The sequence below is a fragment of the Schistocerca nitens genome, chromosome 4 (genome assembly GCF_023898315.1).
Source record: "Schistocerca nitens isolate TAMUIC-IGC-003100 chromosome 4, iqSchNite1.1, whole genome shotgun sequence".
Lineage (NCBI taxonomy): Eukaryota > Metazoa > Arthropoda > Insecta > Orthoptera > Acrididae > Schistocerca > Schistocerca nitens.
The window spans coordinates 696,699,096-696,719,427 of NC_064617.1; the positions used below are offsets into that span (position 1 = coordinate 696,699,096).

The following is a 20,332-nucleotide window of genomic DNA, read 5'->3' on the forward strand; positions in this document are numbered from 1 at the left end:
ACAAACATACACACAAAATTCAAGCTTTCGCAACAAACTGTTGCCTCATCAGGAAAGAGGGAAGGAGAGGGAAAGACGAAAGGATGTGGGTTTTAAGGGAGAGGGTAAGGAGTCATTCCAATCCCGGGAGCGGAAAGACTTACCTTAGGGGGAAAAAAGGACGGGTATACACTCGCGCACACACACACACATATCCATCCACACATATACAGACACAAGCAGACATCATATTTTTCCTACGTGGAATGTTTCCCTCAATATAAACAAAGATGATGTGACTTACCAAACGAAAGCGCTGGCAGGTCGATAGACACACAAACATACACACAAAATTCAAGCTTTCGCAACAAACTGTTGCCTCATCAGGAAAGAGGGAAGGAGAGGGAAAGACGAAAGGATGTGGGTTTTAAGAGAGAGGGTAAGGAGTCATTCCAATCCCGGGAGCGGAAAGTCTTTAAATATGTCTGCTTGTGTCTGTATATGTGTGGATGGATAGGCGTGTGTGTGTGTGTGTGTGTGTGTGTGTGTGTGTGTGTGTGTGTGTGTGTTTCGTCTTTCCCTCTCCTTCCCTCGTTCGTGATGAGGCAACAGTTTGTTGCGAAAGCTTGAATTTTGTGTGTATGTTTGTTTGTGTGTCTATCGACCTGCCAGCGCTTTCGTTCGGTAAGTCACATCATCTTTTTATATATATATATCTAAAAACAAAGATGATGTGACTTACCAAATGAAGGTGCTGGCAGGTCGACAGACACACAAACAAACACAAATATACACACAAAATTCAAGCTTTCACAACAAACTGTTGCCTCATCAGGAAAGAGTTAAGGAGAGGGAAAGACGAAAGGATGTGGGTTTTAAGGGAGATGGTAAGGAGTCATTCCAATTCCGGGAGCGGAAAGACTTACCTTAGGGGGAAAAAAGGACGGGTATACACTCGTGCGCACGCGCGCCCCGCTCCTCCCCTCCCCCCTCCCCCCTCCCCTCTCCCCCCTCCTCCCCCCCCTCCTCCCCCCCCCTCCTCCCCCCCCCACACACATACATATATATATCCATCCACACATATACAGACACAAGCAGACATATTTAAAGACAAAGAATATATATAAAAACAAAGATGATGCGACTTACCGAACGAAAGTGCTGGCATAGCTGAAGTCTACTTGGCCCAATTAAACTGCCATTGGCTACAGAAGGAAAACACACACCACCGTGTGTTAAATTCTGATGCCTTTCACTGTATGTCACAATTTTTAGTTTAATTCACCACTTTCATCAATTTTTGCTTTTTCCTGATCGAACATGAAGGAAAGATGTCTCAAAGAAGCGTGGTTTGAGGTATAATTGGTTGTCGTAGCACATCGTAAAATAGCTCGGTTACTTTGTACCCAGATACCAATTTCAGTAAAAAGAGGTTTTTGTTTGCTGTTGCAAATCTGTGATTTTACCACAGATTATTGTATAAGCATTTTATTGTACTTTTAATTCTCATCATTGAGACAGATTTTATGCATTTGTTTTTGCTCGTATTTTGGGGGTTTTAACATCTCCTTTGATTCTGCATTTTTCTCAGTTTTACAGTTTTTTAAGTCCGGACCTGACAAAAATGTAAAATAGGGATTCCACTGTAATAATTTCAGTCTTGAACATTATTTTTGTACATTTACGTTACCATGCTATACATATAACAAATACATGTAAGTAGCACATTATATACAATTATATAAACAGTTATCACCACTAATGTAACAAAATATCTATAAATGTAATAATACTGATAAGTGATCAGAAATCTTTGGTTATAAATGTTGTTTTAGCAACTGTTTCAGATTGTCATTAAAAAGATTTCCATAAATTTGCCTTATATTATTTGGCAACCAGTTATAGAATTCTTGTAGTAAAAGGATACCGACAGCTGTAACTCTTCCTTTTATTATTTAAGCAACTAGTTTTGACACTTCATTTTAGGAAGAACTACAGCTGTTGGTGTCCTTTTTCTACAAGTTACTGATCAGCCACACACCTGCGTCCTCATCTATATGATGTATCTGTAAAAACTAAATGTTACAGAATTGTCTTCCAGCTACAAGTACACTGTGATCTACAGCTCTCTTGTTACTCAGCATCCTATGGTAATCGCACCAAGTTCACGTATTTTAGTTATGAACGTCTCACTTCATTACGCTTATTTCTTCATCCTCTTTTACAGTCATAATTGTCTAACGAACATACAATGAGCACACAGTCAGTAAATTATACTTGATGAAGTAATCCTTACAGAATTGGCATTTGCTGTTATTAGCAATTATTCTAACTGCCCTCTTCTGAAGCATGAATATCCTATCAGTGTAGACTTCATATAATTAAAGATGTACACACAGGAAGCAGCTACGTGGGTAGCAGAGGCTGTGTGGAGAGGACTGGGTGGCTTTTTAGGTTAAAGCGTCTTGGGGAAACTACAGATATGTTATCAGTCTACATCTACATCTATCTACATCTACATGGATACTCTGCAAATCACATTTAAGTGTCAGACAGAGGGCTCATCGAACCACCTTCACAGTTCTCTATTATTCCAATCTTGTATAGTTTGTGGAAAGAACAAACACCTATATCTTTCCATACGAGCTCTGATTTCTCTTTTTTTATCGTGGTGATCATTTCTCCCTATGTAAGTCAGTGTCAACAAAATATTTTTGCATTCGGAGGAGAAAGTTGGTGATTGGAATTTCATGAGAAGATTCCATCACAAGGTAAAATGCCTTTCTTTTATTGATGTCCAGCCCAAATCCTGGATAATTTCAGTGACACTCTCTCCAATATTTCACAATCATACAAAATGTGGTGCCCTCCTTTGAACTTTTTTGGTGTACTCTGTCAGTCCTCTGTGGTAAGGATCCCACACCGCGCAGCAATACTCTAAAAGAGGACGGACAAGTGTGGTGTAGGCAGTCTCCTTAGTAGACCTGTTACATTTTCTAAGTGTCCTGCCAATAAAACGCAGTCTTTGGTTAGCCTTCCCCACAACATTTTCTGTGTGTTCCTTCCAGCTTAAGTTGTTCATAATTATAATTTCTAGGTATTTAGTTGAATTTACAGTCTTTAGATTTGACTGATTTATCATGTTACCGAAGTTAAATGAATTCCTTTTAGCACTCATGTGGATGACCTCACACTTCGTTATTTAGGGTCAACTGCAAATTTTCGCACCATTCAGGTATCTTTTCTGAACTGTTTTGCAATTTTTTTTTATCTTCTGTTGACTTTATTAGTTGATAAACAACAGTGTCATCTGCAAACAACCTAAGATGGCTGCTCAGATTGTCTCCCAAATCATTTATATATATATAAGGAACAGCAGATGGCCTATAACACTACCTTGGGGAACACGAGAAATCACCTTTGTTTAACTCAATGATGCTCCGTCAATTACTACGAACTGTGACTTCTCTGACAGGAAATCACAAATCCAGTCACGTAACTGAGACGATATTCCATTAGCAAGCAATTTCACTACAAGCTGCTTGTGTGGTACAGTGTCAAAAGCCTTCCTGAAATCATAAATATGGAATCGATCTGAAATCCCTTGTCAGTAGCACTCAACACTTCATGCGAATAAGGAGCTAGGCAATTCATAATGTTCGAACACACTATATGTTCCAAAATCCTGCTGCATATTGACGTTAATGATATGGGCCTGTAATGAAGTGGATTACTCCTACTACTTTTTCTTGAATATTGGTTTGACCTGTGCAGTTTTCCAGTCTTTGGGTATGGATCTTTCGTCAAGCGAATGGTTGTATATGATTAAGTCCAGAACTAATGCATCACCATGCTCTGAAAGGAACCTAATTGGTGTACAGTCTGGACCAGAAGCCTTGCTTTTATTAAGTGATTTAAGTTGCTTCACTACTCCAAGGATATTTACTTGTACGTTACTCATGTTGGCAGCTGTTCTTGATTTTAATTCGGGAATATTAACTTTGCCTTCTTTTGTGAAGGCATTTTGGGAGGCTGTGTTTAGTAACTCTGCTTTGGCAGCACTGTATTCGATAGTATCTCCATTGCTATTGTGCAGAGAAGGCATTGATTGTTTCTTGCCGGTAACGTACATCACATACAACCAGAATCTCTTTGTATTTTCTGCCAGATTTTGAGGCAAAGTTTCATCGTGGAAATTGTTATAAGCATCTCGTATTGAAGCCCGTTCTACATTTCAAGCTTCTGTGAAAGATTGCCAATCTTAGTGATTTTGTGTCTGTTTTAATTTGGCATGTTTGTTTTGTTGTTTCTGCAACAGTGTTCTGACTTGTTTTGTGTACCAAGGAGGATCATCTCCATCGTTTGTTAATTTATTTGGTATCAATCTCTCATTTGCTGCTAATACTACTTCTTTGAATTCAAGCCACATCTGGTCTTCGCTTATATTATTAATTAGGAAGAAGTGGAGATTGTCTCTCAGGAAGGTGTCAACTGAATTTTTATCTGCTTTTTTGAATAGGTGTATTTTTCATTTATTTTTGGAGGATTTGGGGCTTACGATATTCAATATCACTATGACAACCCTGTATCTGTTTTGATGCTCGTTATTAACTCAGGATTATTTGTCTAAAAGGCTCAACACAAGTGCAGGACGATATGCAGAGCAGCAATCTGTATTGTAGTTGTAAATTGCCGTAGCTGAACTGGGAAAGAAGCAGAGCTCCTAGTGTTAACAGAAAGCACTGAAGCTGGAATCATTGCAGGTACAGAAAACTGGCTAAAGCTAGAAATAAGTTCAGTCGAAATTTTTACAGAAGACCTAATTGTGTTCAGAAAGGATAGATTAAATACAATTCGTGGTGAAGCATTTATTGTCATCAGAAGTAGTTTACCTTGTGGTGAAATTGAAGTATTTAGACCCTGTGAGTTTGAAAGGGTTGAGGTTATACATGACAACCAGACTAAATTAGTAGTTGGTTTATTTCACTGACCCCCCTCATCCAGGTGCAGTTGCTGAACAGTTCAAAGAAAACTTGTCTTTTTTCGAATGGGTACCCACTCACACAATTATAGTTGGTGGCCACATCAATCTACCCTTGATATGTCGGGAAAAATATATGTATAAAGCTGGACTAGGCATAAAACGTAATCCAAAATTTTACCGAAAGCTTTCTCAGAAAATTATTTTGAAAAGTTAGTTCAAAAGCCCACTTTAAGTGTAAATGGTAGTGAAAACATACTTGACCTCTCAGCGACAAATAAGAGCAAATAGTGTGCACCGTGATGGATTCAGGGATTAGTGGCCACCAGGCTGTTGCAGCAAGACTGAATACCATAACATCCAAACCCATCAAAAGTAAACAAAAAGTACATCTATTTAAAAAAGCAGATAAAAATTCACTTAACACCATTCTAAGAGACAGTTTTCACTTCTTCCCATCTGTGTAAACATAGACCAGATGTGATTTGGATTCAAAGAAATAGTGTCAACAGCAATTGAGAGGTACACATACCACATAAATTAGTAAGCCATTGTACTGAAACCCCATGGTGCATGAAATTTATCAGAACACTGCTGCAGAAGCACCGAAGAAAGCATACAAGCTTTTGAACAATGCAAAATCACCAAGATTGGCAATGTTTTACGGAAGCTTGGAATTTAGTGTGAATATCAGTGCAAGATGCTTTGAATAGTTTCCACATCAGAACTTTGTCTCGAAATCTGGCAGAAAACCCAGAGAGATTCTGGTTACATGTAAACTAAGATTCTGGTTACATGTAAACTACACCAGCAGCAAGACTCAATAAATACCTTCACTGTGTGATAAAAATGCTGATGTCACCAATGACAGCACTACTAAAGCAAACCTCTTTCACCAAAGAAGAAAAAGAAGAAGCAAATATTCCAGAATGAGTCAAGAACAGCTACCAACATGAGTAACTTAGAAGTAGGTATCCTCGGTGGAGTGAAATTACTTAATAAAAGCAAGTCTCCTGGACCAGATTGTATACTAGTTAGGTTCCTTTCAGAGTATGTTGATGCAATAGTTCCATACTTAACAATCATATACAGGCACTAGCTTATTGAAAGTTCCCTACCTAAAGAGTGGAAAGTTACACAGGTCACACCAATACCTAAGAAAGGAAATAGGAGTAATCCACTGAATTATAGATCCTTATCACTAATGTTGATTCGCAGTACGGTTTTGAAACATATGCTGTACTCAAGCATCATGAATTATCGTGAAGAAAACAATTTAGTGACAAATAATCAGAATGGATTCAGAAAATATCATTATTGTGAGGTGCAGCGAGCTAGCTGCTCTTATGAAGTAATGAGTATTTATGGGGGTTGTCAAATCAATTCCATATTTTTAAGATTTCCAGAAGGCTTTCGACATCGTCCCTCACGAGTGTCTTCCAATCAAATTGTGTGTTTATGGAGTATTGCCGCAGTTGTGTGACTGGATTCGTAAGTTCCTGTCAAAAACTTCTCAGTTGTAGTAATTGATGGAAAGTATTGAGTAAAACAGGAGTTATATCTGATGTTCCCCAAGGAAGTGTTATAGGCCCTCTGCTGTTCCTAATCTACATAAACAGCATAGGAGACAATCTGAGCAGCCCCCTCAGAGTGTTTGCAGATGATTCTGTCATTTACCATCTTGTAAAGTCATCATATGATCAATACCAATTGCGAAACGATTTACAGAAGATATCTATATGGTGCAAAAAGTGGCAGTTAACTCCAAATAACAAAAAGTGTGAAGTCATCCACATGAATATTAAAACAAATCTGTTAAATTTCAGTTATGCAATAAATCACACAAACCTAAAGGCTGTAAATTCAGCTAAATACATAGTGAATACAATTACAAATAACATAAATTGGAAAGACCATATAGATATCATCATGGATAAAGCAAACCAAAGACTGTGATTTATTGCCAGAACACTTAGAAAGTGCAACAGGTCTACTAAAGAGACTGCTTACACCACACTTGTCAGGCCTCTTCTGTAGTATTGCTGTGTGGTGTAGGATCTACATCAGGTGGGACTGGTGGAGCACTTTGGAAAAATTCAAGGAAGGGCAGCTCATTTTGTATTTTCGAGAAATATGGGAGAGAGTGCCACAGACACGATCTGTGAGTTGGGGTGGCAAACATTAAAACAAAGTCGTTTTTCATTGCGGCAGGATCCTCTCATGAAATTTTAATTACTAATTTTCTCCTCAAATTGCAAAAATATTCTTTTGGTGCCCACCTACCTAGGGAGAAGTTATCAAGATAAAATAACAATATTATGAGAAGGAATGTTGCTACTCACCATATAGCAAAGATGCTGAGTCGCAGATAGGCACAACAAAAAGACTATATGTGACTCGGCATCTCCGCTGTATGGTGAGTAGGAACTTTCCTTCTCATAAAATTGTTACATTCCATCCCGGATTTTCCATGGTTTGATTTTGTGATAAAATAAGAGATATAAGAGCTCGATTTTCCTGCCTGCCATTGGAGAGTGGAATGTTAGAGAAAGAGCTTGAAGGTGGTTTGATGAACACACTACCAGGCACTTAATTGTGAATTGCTGAGTAATTGTGTGGATATAGATGGAATGATTCCACAAACATGTAGTTTTAGGTGTATGTTAAAATGGTAGTACATTCATAATTACAGTGTCATTCATCAGTGAACAAGTTTGTCTGTGGAAAGAATTTTAGATCCGTCTATACTCTCCTGAATCTACAATACATTCCTGCAATCAAGCATATACGTGTGGTATGTCATCTTCTGAGGTGGCCTACATGTTGTCACAACTCTTAAGGGCAGTTACCTCTAGTGCAGACTAATTCAGTGGGGGACATGTCTAATGATTATGATTTTATGTAGCGCACACACACAAAAGTTTGTCTGTAAGCGTTTTACCAGTTGGAGAAAATGTTATTCTAACATTATAGTAAAGGTAACTCTTTGGGGCCAGATGTCAGTTGTATCTGGCACTCTTCATTGTTCACTCATTGTAGGTGGTAGTAATTTCAGGCTACACATCATGGGCCAAGAGATTATTCTGAATGTTGTTTAGTATGCTCTGGTTGATGCTACATGTAAGAATCATCATTGGTGATGCCAAGGCTGAAACTGCTCTCAACACTAAATTATGTCATTTATCCCTCCAGCTGCATGTATTTTGTATTTTTGTGTGGTGTTGTTGATACATTGTTCTTATTTATATTTCATTTGATCTGGTCCATTATAAATGTTTTTGTGAAAGCCTGTGAGTAACTAAAAATTGCACATTTTTTTATTTATTGCAGTAAAGTCAACAAAACAAAGCAGATTGAAAATGGGAGTCATTTCCCAAAATGTGTTGTGTAAAATATTTATCTTGACTCCTAGCAAAAAAGTTAATTATAAACAAACCCAGTTCTATTTCAAAAGCCAGCTTTCAGAACTGTCCTAATATCAATTCTGAATGTGGATGTTTAATGTTGTGACTTCAGGTATCCATCAGTAAGACTAATGAAAGAGGTTATCAATAAGGAATCTAATTCCATGTTGGTAACCCCTCTTGTTACCCTTACTGATTAGCCAAATGGTCAGTGTGTCTGCCTGTCATGAGGTGAAAGCCGGTTAAATTCCTGGTAATGTGAGAGACTTTTCCTTGGTGGCTTGCATTGGGATGTACTCACCCTTGCTAGGCCTGTTGAGGACCACCTCCTTGAATGAGAAATTGCGACTCTAAGGCCTGAAAGCTGACAGTGGCCAAGAGAGTGGTTTGCTGATCCCGTTCCCAACCGTACTGCAGCCATATGACAGAGGATGGCATGGTGGCTGGTTTGTGTTACTTGATCTTTAGGGCCTGTTTGCTGAGTTACTCTCTTTTTCCTCTGTTTAATGAAGGACAACCTTTGTATCAGAGAAGAAGCTTGATAGCTTGAAGAAATTGACAGCTTCTGAACCCTATATTGAAGTATTTGTTACCAATGTTGTAGCATATTCCAATCATTTAGTGATTTTTATCCATCTTAGTGTCTCTAAATATTTTTTTCTTGAGGCAAACATTATTTCATTATAAACATTAACAGCTTGCTGAGACTGAAATGCAAAGCTGCATCTTTAAAAGATTTGACAAAGTTTGCAGATATTGTGCATTGATTTTAGCTGTATTCTGACTTCATACTTCTGATGCACAAGCTTTAGGTCTCTAAATTGTTATAACAAATGTTATGTATTATTTTTTCCACTACACAAAAAATAAAAACAAAATATAAGAAAGTAATAAGAATTAATCAGTATAATAGCAGCACATGCAGTCGTTAGAGAGCCAATGAAATTGTTTCTCCTTCATTTTTTGTACAATGATATTGAAAGCTATCACTTATATGATAAGAGGGAGTAGCAAATTTGACATAGATATATTTATTGAAATGTGAATTGGCAATTATAGGCTGGTCATAAAGCATTTATATAACATATAAATTTTCATTTATAGTTGGAACTGTAATGATGCAATGTTATAAAAGTATAAATATTAAATGTCTCCTTAGTTCCAGTAAAGCTTATGCTAGCAAGCTTAGAATATCACATAAAAGACTGGTAAAAATTGTAGCTTTTGTGTTACCGAAATGTATGCAGAGTTGCCATTAATCTTATAAACAGTTTCAAACAAGCATAGCTTACAGTGATTATATAGAGATGAAGAGTCTTGCACAGGATGGACAGTCATCAAGAGCCACATTAGACCAGCCTTTGGACTAAGGATGGTGACTACAACAACAACAACAAACAACCAACAAACAAACAAACAAACATATATGCAGCATTTTTTGACTGAAGCAAGGTGCCTTTTCTTTGGATAAGTGACGTGGGATGTAGTTTCACCAAGGTGATAATTTCTTATTTATAGAACTTCAAGTATGTATCCATTATAGAGGGAGAAAATATCCATACTGGTGGCTCTTGAAGTGTGTCAAAAGTTCTTGTCAGTAACAAGTTCAAAATTTGCAGTTGCTTCCTTTGTTTTAAATATTTTCGTCAGTTAGGCTACTTGCTTGGATGATACCTGCACTGAAAAAATAAAGCATTTTGGACCTGCAGCCCTAAAATGGATTGCACATTTCATCAATAGTTTTGTCACTGTCATGCACATTCCAAAACTCTGGAGGAAAGCCAAATTAGTAACCCTGCTAAAACTGGGGAAAGAACCTATAGATCCACAAAACTTCAGGGTTGTGTCACTTCCATGTCATGTCTACAAAGCATTTGAAAGAATGGTTCTTGACAGAATTTGTGGCACAATAGGTACCAAAATCATACCAGAACAAGTAGGATTTATGCCTGATAAATTGTGTTGTGGACAAATATTCAATCTCACCCAAATGTAGAGGATGACTTCATACAGAAGCAGATAACTAAAGTCACTTTCTAAGGCCTCTGGGCTGCCTGTGATACTGCCAACCAACAACAGCTGTTCATCAAGTTTTATTACAAGACTGAGTATTTCCTATTGATGAAATTAGTGGAATGTCTCATTAAGAATAGATGTTTTTATGTGATGCTACCAGGGAGATATAGCCAATGGAGAAGGCAAAAGAATGGCCTACCCAGTTTTATGTAATTTCAATACAGTTGATCAGCCTATAAACATTGAGACAAAACTTTTGTATACACAGTTGATACTATTGTGGCTGCACAAGGAAAATTTATTGCAGAAGTGCAAGGAAAACTGCTGCAGACACTTGAAGATATACCTGACTACTATGGAGAGAATTTCTCTTAGCCAAGTCTGTGTAAAACTCAATGTGTGCCCTTCCTTCTTAGAAACAAAGATGCACATAGCCAATTGAAAGTGCTGTGGCAGGGTCTGGAGTTGAACCATAATGATTAGCTGAAATGTCTGAGTGTCTGAGTTGACAGGACTGACATTTGAGAAGCACTGTCAGAACATTAAAGGAAAAGTATGTGCAAGGGATATCATCATCCAGACCCAGCAGCAGGAAAAGGGGACCTCAGATTCAAAAATTCTGAGAACATTGGCTCTCTCAGAATGTTTCTCTGCAGCAGATTATGCAATACCTGTCTGGACAACTCAGCACATGCCAAATATGTCGACATAGCAATTAATGAGACAGAATCCATGGTGTTTGGCTGCCTAAAACCAATGCCAATTCAACAAATTTACCTCATTGTCAGCAAAATATGTCGACATAGCAATTAATGAGACAGAATCCATGGTGTTTGGCTGCCTAAAACCAATGCCAATTCAACAAATTTACCGCATTGTCACCCACAATCAGAAGGCAAGTCACAGTTTAAAGGAGGAAACTGTCTGATCACAGGCACCCATTTTATGACTACCAAATACAGCACAGCTGACTGAAGTCTCGATGAAGTCCATTGCAAATGATCAACCCTTGAAGATGAGCCACTGGAATTACGGCAAGAAAATTAATGGCAAAACTTTATTAATGAGACACTAATAAAGCCTAAAGAACAACTGACTGCTGGAATCTTTAACTGTTTCCGAGATGGAAGGTGCTTAACTGCTAGTAAGAACTGGTGTCACCCAGTGCAATACCAACCTGAGAAAATGTGAATATAAAGAGAATGACTTCAGTCAGTGTGTTGCAATACAAGGTCATCAACATCTAGTGATATGCCCAAAAATGGTAAAAATTTGTGTTATAGTAAACGTTATAGCAAATGGCAAAGCCAGCCATGTGGCTGATTATTGGAAATATGCAGTATAGTTGCTGACCCGGATATGTAAAGTAAATATTCATGATAGTCATATAAACATTTTCTTGTGTCTTTCAGGCAGAGTGGGCGAAGAGACGTGCTGCAGAACTGCGTCGACAGGTGGCTGCGGCCAGAAGAGCTTTGGCTCAGGGAACGAGCAGTGATCTTCAAAGGATGGTAAGGCAGGTTGCGGAGGTTCTGCCCCGTGTGCCACATGAGGCCATCCTGCGAGATCTCAGTGAGTAAAAGTTTCACATTTTTGTTCAGTACTGAAACCTATCCTTCACTGCACATCTACATGTAAATAATATGCTGCAGGCCACCTAATGGTGTGTGGCGGAGCATACTTCTGGTACCACTAGCTGCTCCCCTCTTCCCAGTTTCATTTGTGAATGACACTTAGGAACAATCATTGTCAGTTAACCTCTGTATTAACTCTACTACTACTACTACTACTACTACTACTACTACTACTAGTAGTAGTAGTAGTAGTAGTACTACTACTACGTGATCAGGCCCAGTGGACCTGAAAATTACACATGCAAACATCACAAATATTTGTGTAAACAAATGTGTTTCAAAATAAGAATAGATTCTCAAAATGTTTTGTGCTACACATGAAAAAATAAGTAACTGACAGATTTTCATCATCTAAATCATAAATGACACAGTTGTTTGGTGATATGTATGTGGGACGAAGTAACATGTTGTCCAACTCTACCCAGAACATACTGTCTTGGCATTTCAACAGTAAACCTCTCAATGATAGACCAATCATATCCTACCGGGTTACCTGGTAAGGCTCCCAGAATGACAAGCAGTACTCAAGAATTGGTCAGACAAGTGTGCAAGCTACTTCTTTCATGGATGAGTTGCACTTCCTTAAAATTCTTCTTATAAATGTGTCTGGCATCTTCATTTCGTACTGTTTGTTTTAACTTAATTTCGTTCATCATAATCGATGTTTTTGGAAAGCCTGCAACTGTGTCATTTATGATTTAGATAATGAAAATCTGTCAGTTACTTATTTTTTCATGTGTAGCTCAAAACATTTTGAGAACTTATTCTTATTTTGAAACACATTTGTTTACATAAATATTTTTTGTGATGTTTGCATGTGTAATTTTCTGCCCCTTTTGCACTGTAGTTCTCTCTTTGAAGTTACTCAGCAATTGCAAAATTGGATAAAATAAATCTTGGGATGTTTTTATATGCTAATGTTAGAAACATTATTTTTGTCTGTCTTCTTAAATGCATTGTGCCTCCTCCATTACACACATCACCACACACATGCAAATCATCACTTACACTGTTTTTGTTTTTTAATCAAAACATGTTACAGAGAGATTATGACATTATGATTCCACAAAGAGTTTGTATACAGCCAGAGCTGTTAATTTTTCTGGACTGCATTATTTACATGAAGTTTTCAGTTACAAAATTTGTTTTACCATTATTCATTCTGAAAGTACTGGTTATAAATATATTCAGTTTTGTTGTAGATGTTGAGTAGTCTATGAGGAAATCAACATGTTTATGGAAATTACTACAGTTATTGTGTAAAGGAGAAACTTCTGAAAAAAAAATTGTGTTGCTATATAGTTTGTCATTGTGAACTTTTCCACCTTACTTTTTGTGGTGTACAAGGATTTCCAGCTCCTCCATTAAACCCATTGTATGTGATTTTTGGAAGTGGTGGAGCTTCTCAACATCATCTTCTACGTTTTCGAATGGGTGGCCAGGTCGTGTGCGTGTGTAGCTATTGCTGAATTTGCTAGTTGTGTGTGTAGCAGTTGATGTGTTCTGTGCATCTAATTTGAAAGTTCCTGCTAGTTTGTCGTATGTAATAGCTGAGGTGCAAGTTGTTTGTGTCATTTTGAAAATCCCTTAGGCTGCTGAGAATATATCTTTTTTGTTGTTTAGGTGTGCACTATTTTCTTTTGTAGTGTGTTGTTTGTGGAGAAAACTACTTTCATTTTATCATAAATTTGATTGTATTATTGGTCCATGTAAAGAGCCAGGAATTTTTTTTGTCTGTCATTGAACTGGGGAAGTCATTAGACACTCGTAAATGTCACAGCTGAATGCCCAAAAATTAAAAGCACTAATTTCTAGTTTTGTGTGTAGAAAATCACATCTTCAAGATACACAGTAAAAAGACAGCTTCCGACAACACAATTCTTGCCACAACATGTCACCCAAAAGCACACAAGAAAGGTGAGTGCAAAACAATGGTATACAGAGTAAACAAAGTTTGTATAGTAAAAAAACTTAAATACTTAGATACACACACTCTTTATACTGATCATTTCACTTCAAGAAAACCTCTTTCTTACTGGGATTTACTTTCAAAAGCTATTATTCTTTGAACTCTGTATAGTCATTTACCAGATTCTAGTGACTTGGCTACACTCTGATTGAATTTTACGTAAGCTAACTTTTGCTATAACACTTTGCAATTGTTAAGAAAACAATTTAAATGGTGCCTCTTTATATTAACTTGGCACTTCATAAGTCTGTAAAATAGGATACTCGGATTCATCAAACTCTAGGATGGAACCCTATATAGGTGTATGGTTAGTGCAGTAGCCACCAGAAAGATCGCGGGAGGCGCACATCGGCACGGCACGTCACGGACAGTAATTGCCGCAAGTAAAGTCCCGTCCACCAGAGGGCACGTGAGAATTCGGCCGCACCCTCTGCCAGCGGAACAACAACAACTCGGGCAGCACGGGCCGTGCCCAGTCAGTTCACATCAGGCAGGTCTAGCAGACAGTTTGTAACCTCCCCCTCACTTATCGACCTTAATGACAGTGAAAAATGAAACCGCGTGTACCTAATGGGAAATTTGGGAAAGCAATCGTCACCGAAGTTAATCTGTCGGTAAAGAGGGAGGAAAGGGTTACATCTAAATGAAAGGAAAAATGCAAATGAAACTGGTGGAAATTAATTTTGAAAAGGGGTAAAGTTAATAAAGAAAGTAAATGTGCGGCCGTTTACGTCAACAATTAACTAGCGGTAATTAGATATTTGAGATTTGGGGGAAATCACGGTCGCCAGTCCTAAGGACAATTACTATAGTAACTGAAAAAGAAAGGTTATTACACATATAATTAGCACTAGAAGCGTGGCAACTGAAGGTTGACACGTGTAGTGTGAAAACTGAAAGTTTGTCAGAAGTAATAAATTTCGCTACACTCTGACTTAATTTAGCAAAAGAATTAATAAAACCGGAAAATCGAAAGTTAATTTAGTGACTGAAGTTAATAGTGAGCTTTCTTTCTGAAGCACATTGAAATCCAGCAGAATACGGTTAGTCTTGGACTACCCCAACAATCATTTCAAAAGCAACTTGACTCTACGCAATTTAGAAACAAGATATTTAACTTTGAACTTGAATTAAATGATTCTGAATAATTAACAATAATAAAATTTAGTACGTACCAAGCTGAGCTGCAGTCACAGGTAAGCTAAAATATGCTAACAAAACTCGCACTCTTAATTTGTGCTTGTGTAATCTAACTATTGTAGCCAGCTATGCTTTAACTGCACTTTGAAACTAAAGTAATGAAATGCAATGATAGTACTTTAATGCTGGCGTCTGAATTTCAACGACACTCGGTTTCATTTCGGAAAAGGAAGGGACCCTGCTTGGTAATGCAATTGGGACAATGAGCAACAAAGGTTCATGCTAAGTTGCTGTAATTTTGCGAGGCAAATGGAACAATGTGAAAAGCTGAGGTCTGCCATACAGTTCTGAAACTTTACGTGCTTTTGGTCTTCCTTGTTAGTTGATTGAAGGTTTGAAGCCGTCGATCGAGGAGGTGGCGACAGTCACTCATTGTCGGACGTCGCTGTTGCAGAAGCTGGATGTTGGCGCGCGTTCTTCTCAACACGGTCACCAGACGAAACGGGCTCTTGATGTGCGCCAGCTAATGCTTCCCGTCCGCGACACCATGTCAGAAACTATCATCGCAAGTCGAGCGCAATTACATGCTGCTAAACCCCGAAAGCGCGGCAACTCGCGGGAGCGCCACACCACACACCTGCTCCACTCGCTACTCCAGCCAGACTCCAACTGCCCTGCCCGCGCTCCACGCGGCAGAGTTCACACTACCAAAGATCCTACACACTTTGATTCTTCACACGACCTATCGATGTAATCGTTCGATAGCAGTTTTCCCTAGGCAAGACCCAGCGTAGAAATACAAATAATATTTACGAAACAAACCAATTATATATATATATATATATATATATATATATATATATATATATATATATATATATATAAATATAACAGAGGGAAACATTCCACGTGGAAAAAATATATCTAAAAAGAAAGATGATGAGACTTACCAAACAAAAGCGCTGGCAGGTCGATAGACACACAAACAAACACAAATATACACACAAAATTCAAGCTTTCGCAACAAACTGTTGCCTCATCAGGAAAGAGGGAAGGAGAGGGAAAGACGAAAGGATGTGGGTTTTAAGGGAGAGGGTAAGGAGTCATTCCAATCCCGGGAGCGGAAAGACTTACCTTAGGGGGAAAAAAGGACAGGTATACACTCGCACACACACACATATCCATCCACACATACAGACACAAGCAGACATATTTAAAGACAAAGAGTTTGGGCAGAGATGTCAGTCGAGGTGGAAGAGTAGAGGCAAAGAAGTTGTTGAGAGACAGGTGAGGTATGAGTGGCGGCAACTTGAAATTAGCGGAGATTGAGGCCTGGCGGATAACGAGAAGAGAGGATATACTGAAGGGCAAGTTCCCATCTCCGGAGTTCGGATAGGTTGGTGTTGGTGGGAAGTATCCAGATAACCCGGACGGTGTAACACTGTGCCAAGATGTGCTGGCTGTGCACCAAGGCATGTTTAGCCACAGGGTGATCCTCATTACCAACAAACACTGTCTGCCTGTGTCCATTCATGCGAATGGACAGTTTGTTGCTGGTCATTCCCACATAGAATGCATCACAGTGTAGGCAGGTCAGTTGGTAAATCACGTGGGTGCTTTCACACGTGGCTCTGCCTTTGATCGTGTACACCTTCCGGGTTACAGGACTGGAGTAGGTGGATCTGGATACTTCCCACCAACACCAACCTATCCGAACTCCGGAGATGGGAACTTGCCCTTCAGTATATCCTCTCTTCTCGTTATCCGCCAGGCCTCAATCTCCGCTAATTTCAAGTTGCCGCCACTCATACCTCACCTGTCTCTCAACAACTTCTTTGCCTCTACTCTTCCACCTCGACTGACATCTCTGCCCAAACTCTTTGTCTTTAAATATGTCTGCTTGTGTCTGTATGTGTGGATGGATATGTGTGTGTGTGCGAGTGTATACCTGTCCTTTTTTCCCCCTAAGGTAAGTCTTTCCGCTCCCGGGATTGGAATGACTCCTTACCCTCTCCCTTAAAACCCACATCCTTTCGTCTTTCCCTCTCCTTCCCTCTTTCCTGATGAGGCAACAGTTTGTTGCGAAAGCTTGAATTTTGTGTGTATATTTGTGTTTGTTTGTGTGTCTATCGACCTGCCAGCGCTTTTGTTTGGTAAGTCTCATCATCTTTCTTTTTAGATATATTTTTTCCACGTGGAATGTTTCCCTCTGTTATTTTCATATCATTAATTTGAACCCAACAATGACGTTTGTTATTGTCACTGTTACATTTCGAAGTCTTTTCTGTCGTCTTATTTCCTCCTTCTGTTTTTGCCAGTAGTTTCCCTTTGTATTCACCTTCTCCTTTTTACCGTAATCCACTATACAATTTTATCCCGCCGATATATACTCAACAATACGTAATAATACGTAACCCACTTCCAAACCATAACAAAATTTTTTTCTTCCGCTACTGCTATAAAATCCACCGTTACTAGTTCACAAACAGTTCCTTTCAGCTATTAAACAACCTTTTCGGCTAGTTTTAATAACTTTGCTTTATTTCGATTTCCGTTTTTTCACGTCACCGATCATTTTTAGCCGCTTCCCACAGGTTTTAACGTTATTATTTCTCCACCAGACAATTGTTAGCCTCATTTCCATAATCTGCCACCACCATACCACTACTTTTAATACATCCTCACGTAGTTTTTTCGAAATTTTCCCGAATTTCTCCACCCTTTAACGTGTTTTGGCGGCAACACAACCACCTAACCTTTATTCACATCGTTTTCTACCTACACTATTTCACCACAGGATCAACATAACCCAGCTCCAACCAACCCCTTTTCGCCTGTTTTCACACCAATTCTCCATTTGCTTTCTACTTCACCTTTATCTCTCCCCACATATTTTTACATTCATTTTCATTTCAGCCTCACGTTACACTTTCGACCTTCTAGTACCATGTCACCTGCACAACACCCCCACAACGACCCCATTAAGTTTTATTTACATTCCCTCCGCAGACATGCCTTCGCCCTAGCCAGATTACGCTCCCATATTCTATTTTCTCAGGCTTGTCTGACATTTGGCATTACCCCCAAAGGCCTCACACTTAAAGTTCCCATCTCTGGCTGCAACCCTTCCTTCCATCAGTCCCTATACCAGTTCCAAACTGAACAATCCATTGCCCTCACCCACCTAATCCTTCACCTACACATCAACTCAGCCAATGAACACACCAGTCAACTCCTATCCTTAATAAAAGTCCTTAATCTCTCCTCTCCCACATCCACACCGGCTGTTCAGAGCATCCTCCTACAGGCCAACCGTAAATTAGAACAGCATGCCACCCTCCACCTCAAAAAACTATCCAATCTCCTGGTTTCCCACCTCCGGAAAGGCAACTCACTCACCCTTCACAACCTTTCCAGCAAACCTCAACCACCTCTCATTGCACACAAACCCAGTCTCTCCCATCTACTCAATCTCCCACTTCCAGCTCCACTCCCTCCAAAACCTCAAAATTCCTTTCAACACAATCTGGAACCACAACACCCTAATTCAGTAGTTAACCTTTCCTCCAAACCTCTCTCCCAATCCGAAACCTCTGTCCTATCCAAAGGCCTCACCTTCAGCCCCACTCCCAGATTCAACCAAACAGCCCTCGTCAAAGATTTACTGTCCTACACCCGTACTCTCTGCTGGAAATATCACTTTGCCACGAAGAAAAATGATCCTAATCCTACTCCTAATGATCCAACTCCCCAAGACACCATCCAAATTGAACCCTGCCTGGAACAGTTCCGTCCTCCGTCACAGCGGGACCCACCTCCTCTTCCTCAAAATCACCCTCTCCAAACCTTCCAGGAATTTCTGACTTCCAGCCTTGCATCCCAATCCTTCTTAAAAAACCTTAATCCTACACCCAACATCACCACTGCTGAAGCCCAGGCTATCCGTGATCTGAAGGCTGACCGATCCATCGTCATTCTTCCGGCGGACAAGGGTTCCACGACCGTGGTACTTGATCGTCGGGAGTATGTGGCTGAGGGACTGCGTCAGCTTTCAGACAACACCACATACAAAGTTTGCCAAGGTAACCCCATTCCCGATGTCCAGGCAGAGCTTCAAGGAATCCTCAGAACCTTAGGCCCCCTGCAAAACCTTTCACCTGACTCCATCAACCTCCTGACCCCACCGACACCCCGCACCCCAACCTTCTACCTTCTTCCTAAAATCCACAAACCCAATCATCCCGGCCGCCCCATTGTAGCTGGTTACCAAGCCCCCACAGAACGTATCTCTGCCTACGTAGATCAACACCTTCAACCCATTACATGCAGTCTCCCATCCTTCATCAAAGACACCAACCACTTCCTTGAACGCCTGGAATCCTTACCCAATCTGTTACCCCCGGAAACCATCCTTGTAACCATTGATGCCACTTCCTTATACACAAATATTCCGCACGTCCAGGGCCTCGCTGCGATGGAGCATTTCCTTTCACGCCGATCACCTGCCACCCTACCTAAAACCTCTTTCCTCATTACCTTAACCAGCTTCATCCTGACCCACAACTTCTTCACTTTTGAAGGCCAGACATACCAACAATTAAAGGGAACAGCCATGGGTACCAGGATGGCCCCCTCGTATGCCAACCTATTCATGGGTCGCTTAGAGGAAGCCTTCTTGGTTACCCAGGTCTGCCAACCCAAAGTTTGGTACAGATTTATTGATGACATCTTCATGATCTGGACTCACAGTGAAGAAGAACTCCAGAATTTCCTCTCCAACCTCAACTCCTTTGGTTCCATCAGATTCACCTGGTCCTACTCCAAATCCCATGCCACTTTCCTTGACGTTGACCTCCACCTGTCCAATGGCCAACTTCACACGTCCGTCCACATCAAACCCACCAACAAGCAACAGTACCTCCATTATGACAGCTGCCACCCATTCCACATCAAACGGTCCCTTCCCTACAGCCTAGGTCTTCGTGGCAAACGAATCTGCTCCAGTCCGGAATCCCTAAAACATTACACCAACAACCTGACAACAGCTTTCTCATCCCGCAACTACCCTCCCGGCCTGGTACAGAAGCAAATAACCAGAGCCACTTCCTCATCCCCTCAAACCCAGAATCCCCCACAGAAGAACCACAAAAGTGCCCCACTTGTGACAGGATACTTTCCGGGACTGGACCAGACTCTGAATGTGGCTCTC

General features: G+C 39.9%; 1 protein-coding gene across 1 annotated transcript in view; it reads left to right on the top strand.

Annotated features, from left to right (window-relative positions):
* LOC126252010 (lipid droplet-regulating VLDL assembly factor AUP1-like) overlaps positions 1–20,332 on the top strand; it is a 110,977-nt gene that overhangs the window by 54,895 nt on the left and 35,750 nt on the right. Inside the window, exon 7 of the mRNA XM_049952794.1 lies at positions 11,793–11,952. Within this exon, the coding sequence (XP_049808751.1) occupies positions 11,793–11,952 (160 nt within the window). The remainder of the gene's footprint in view (positions 1–11,792; positions 11,953–20,332) is intronic.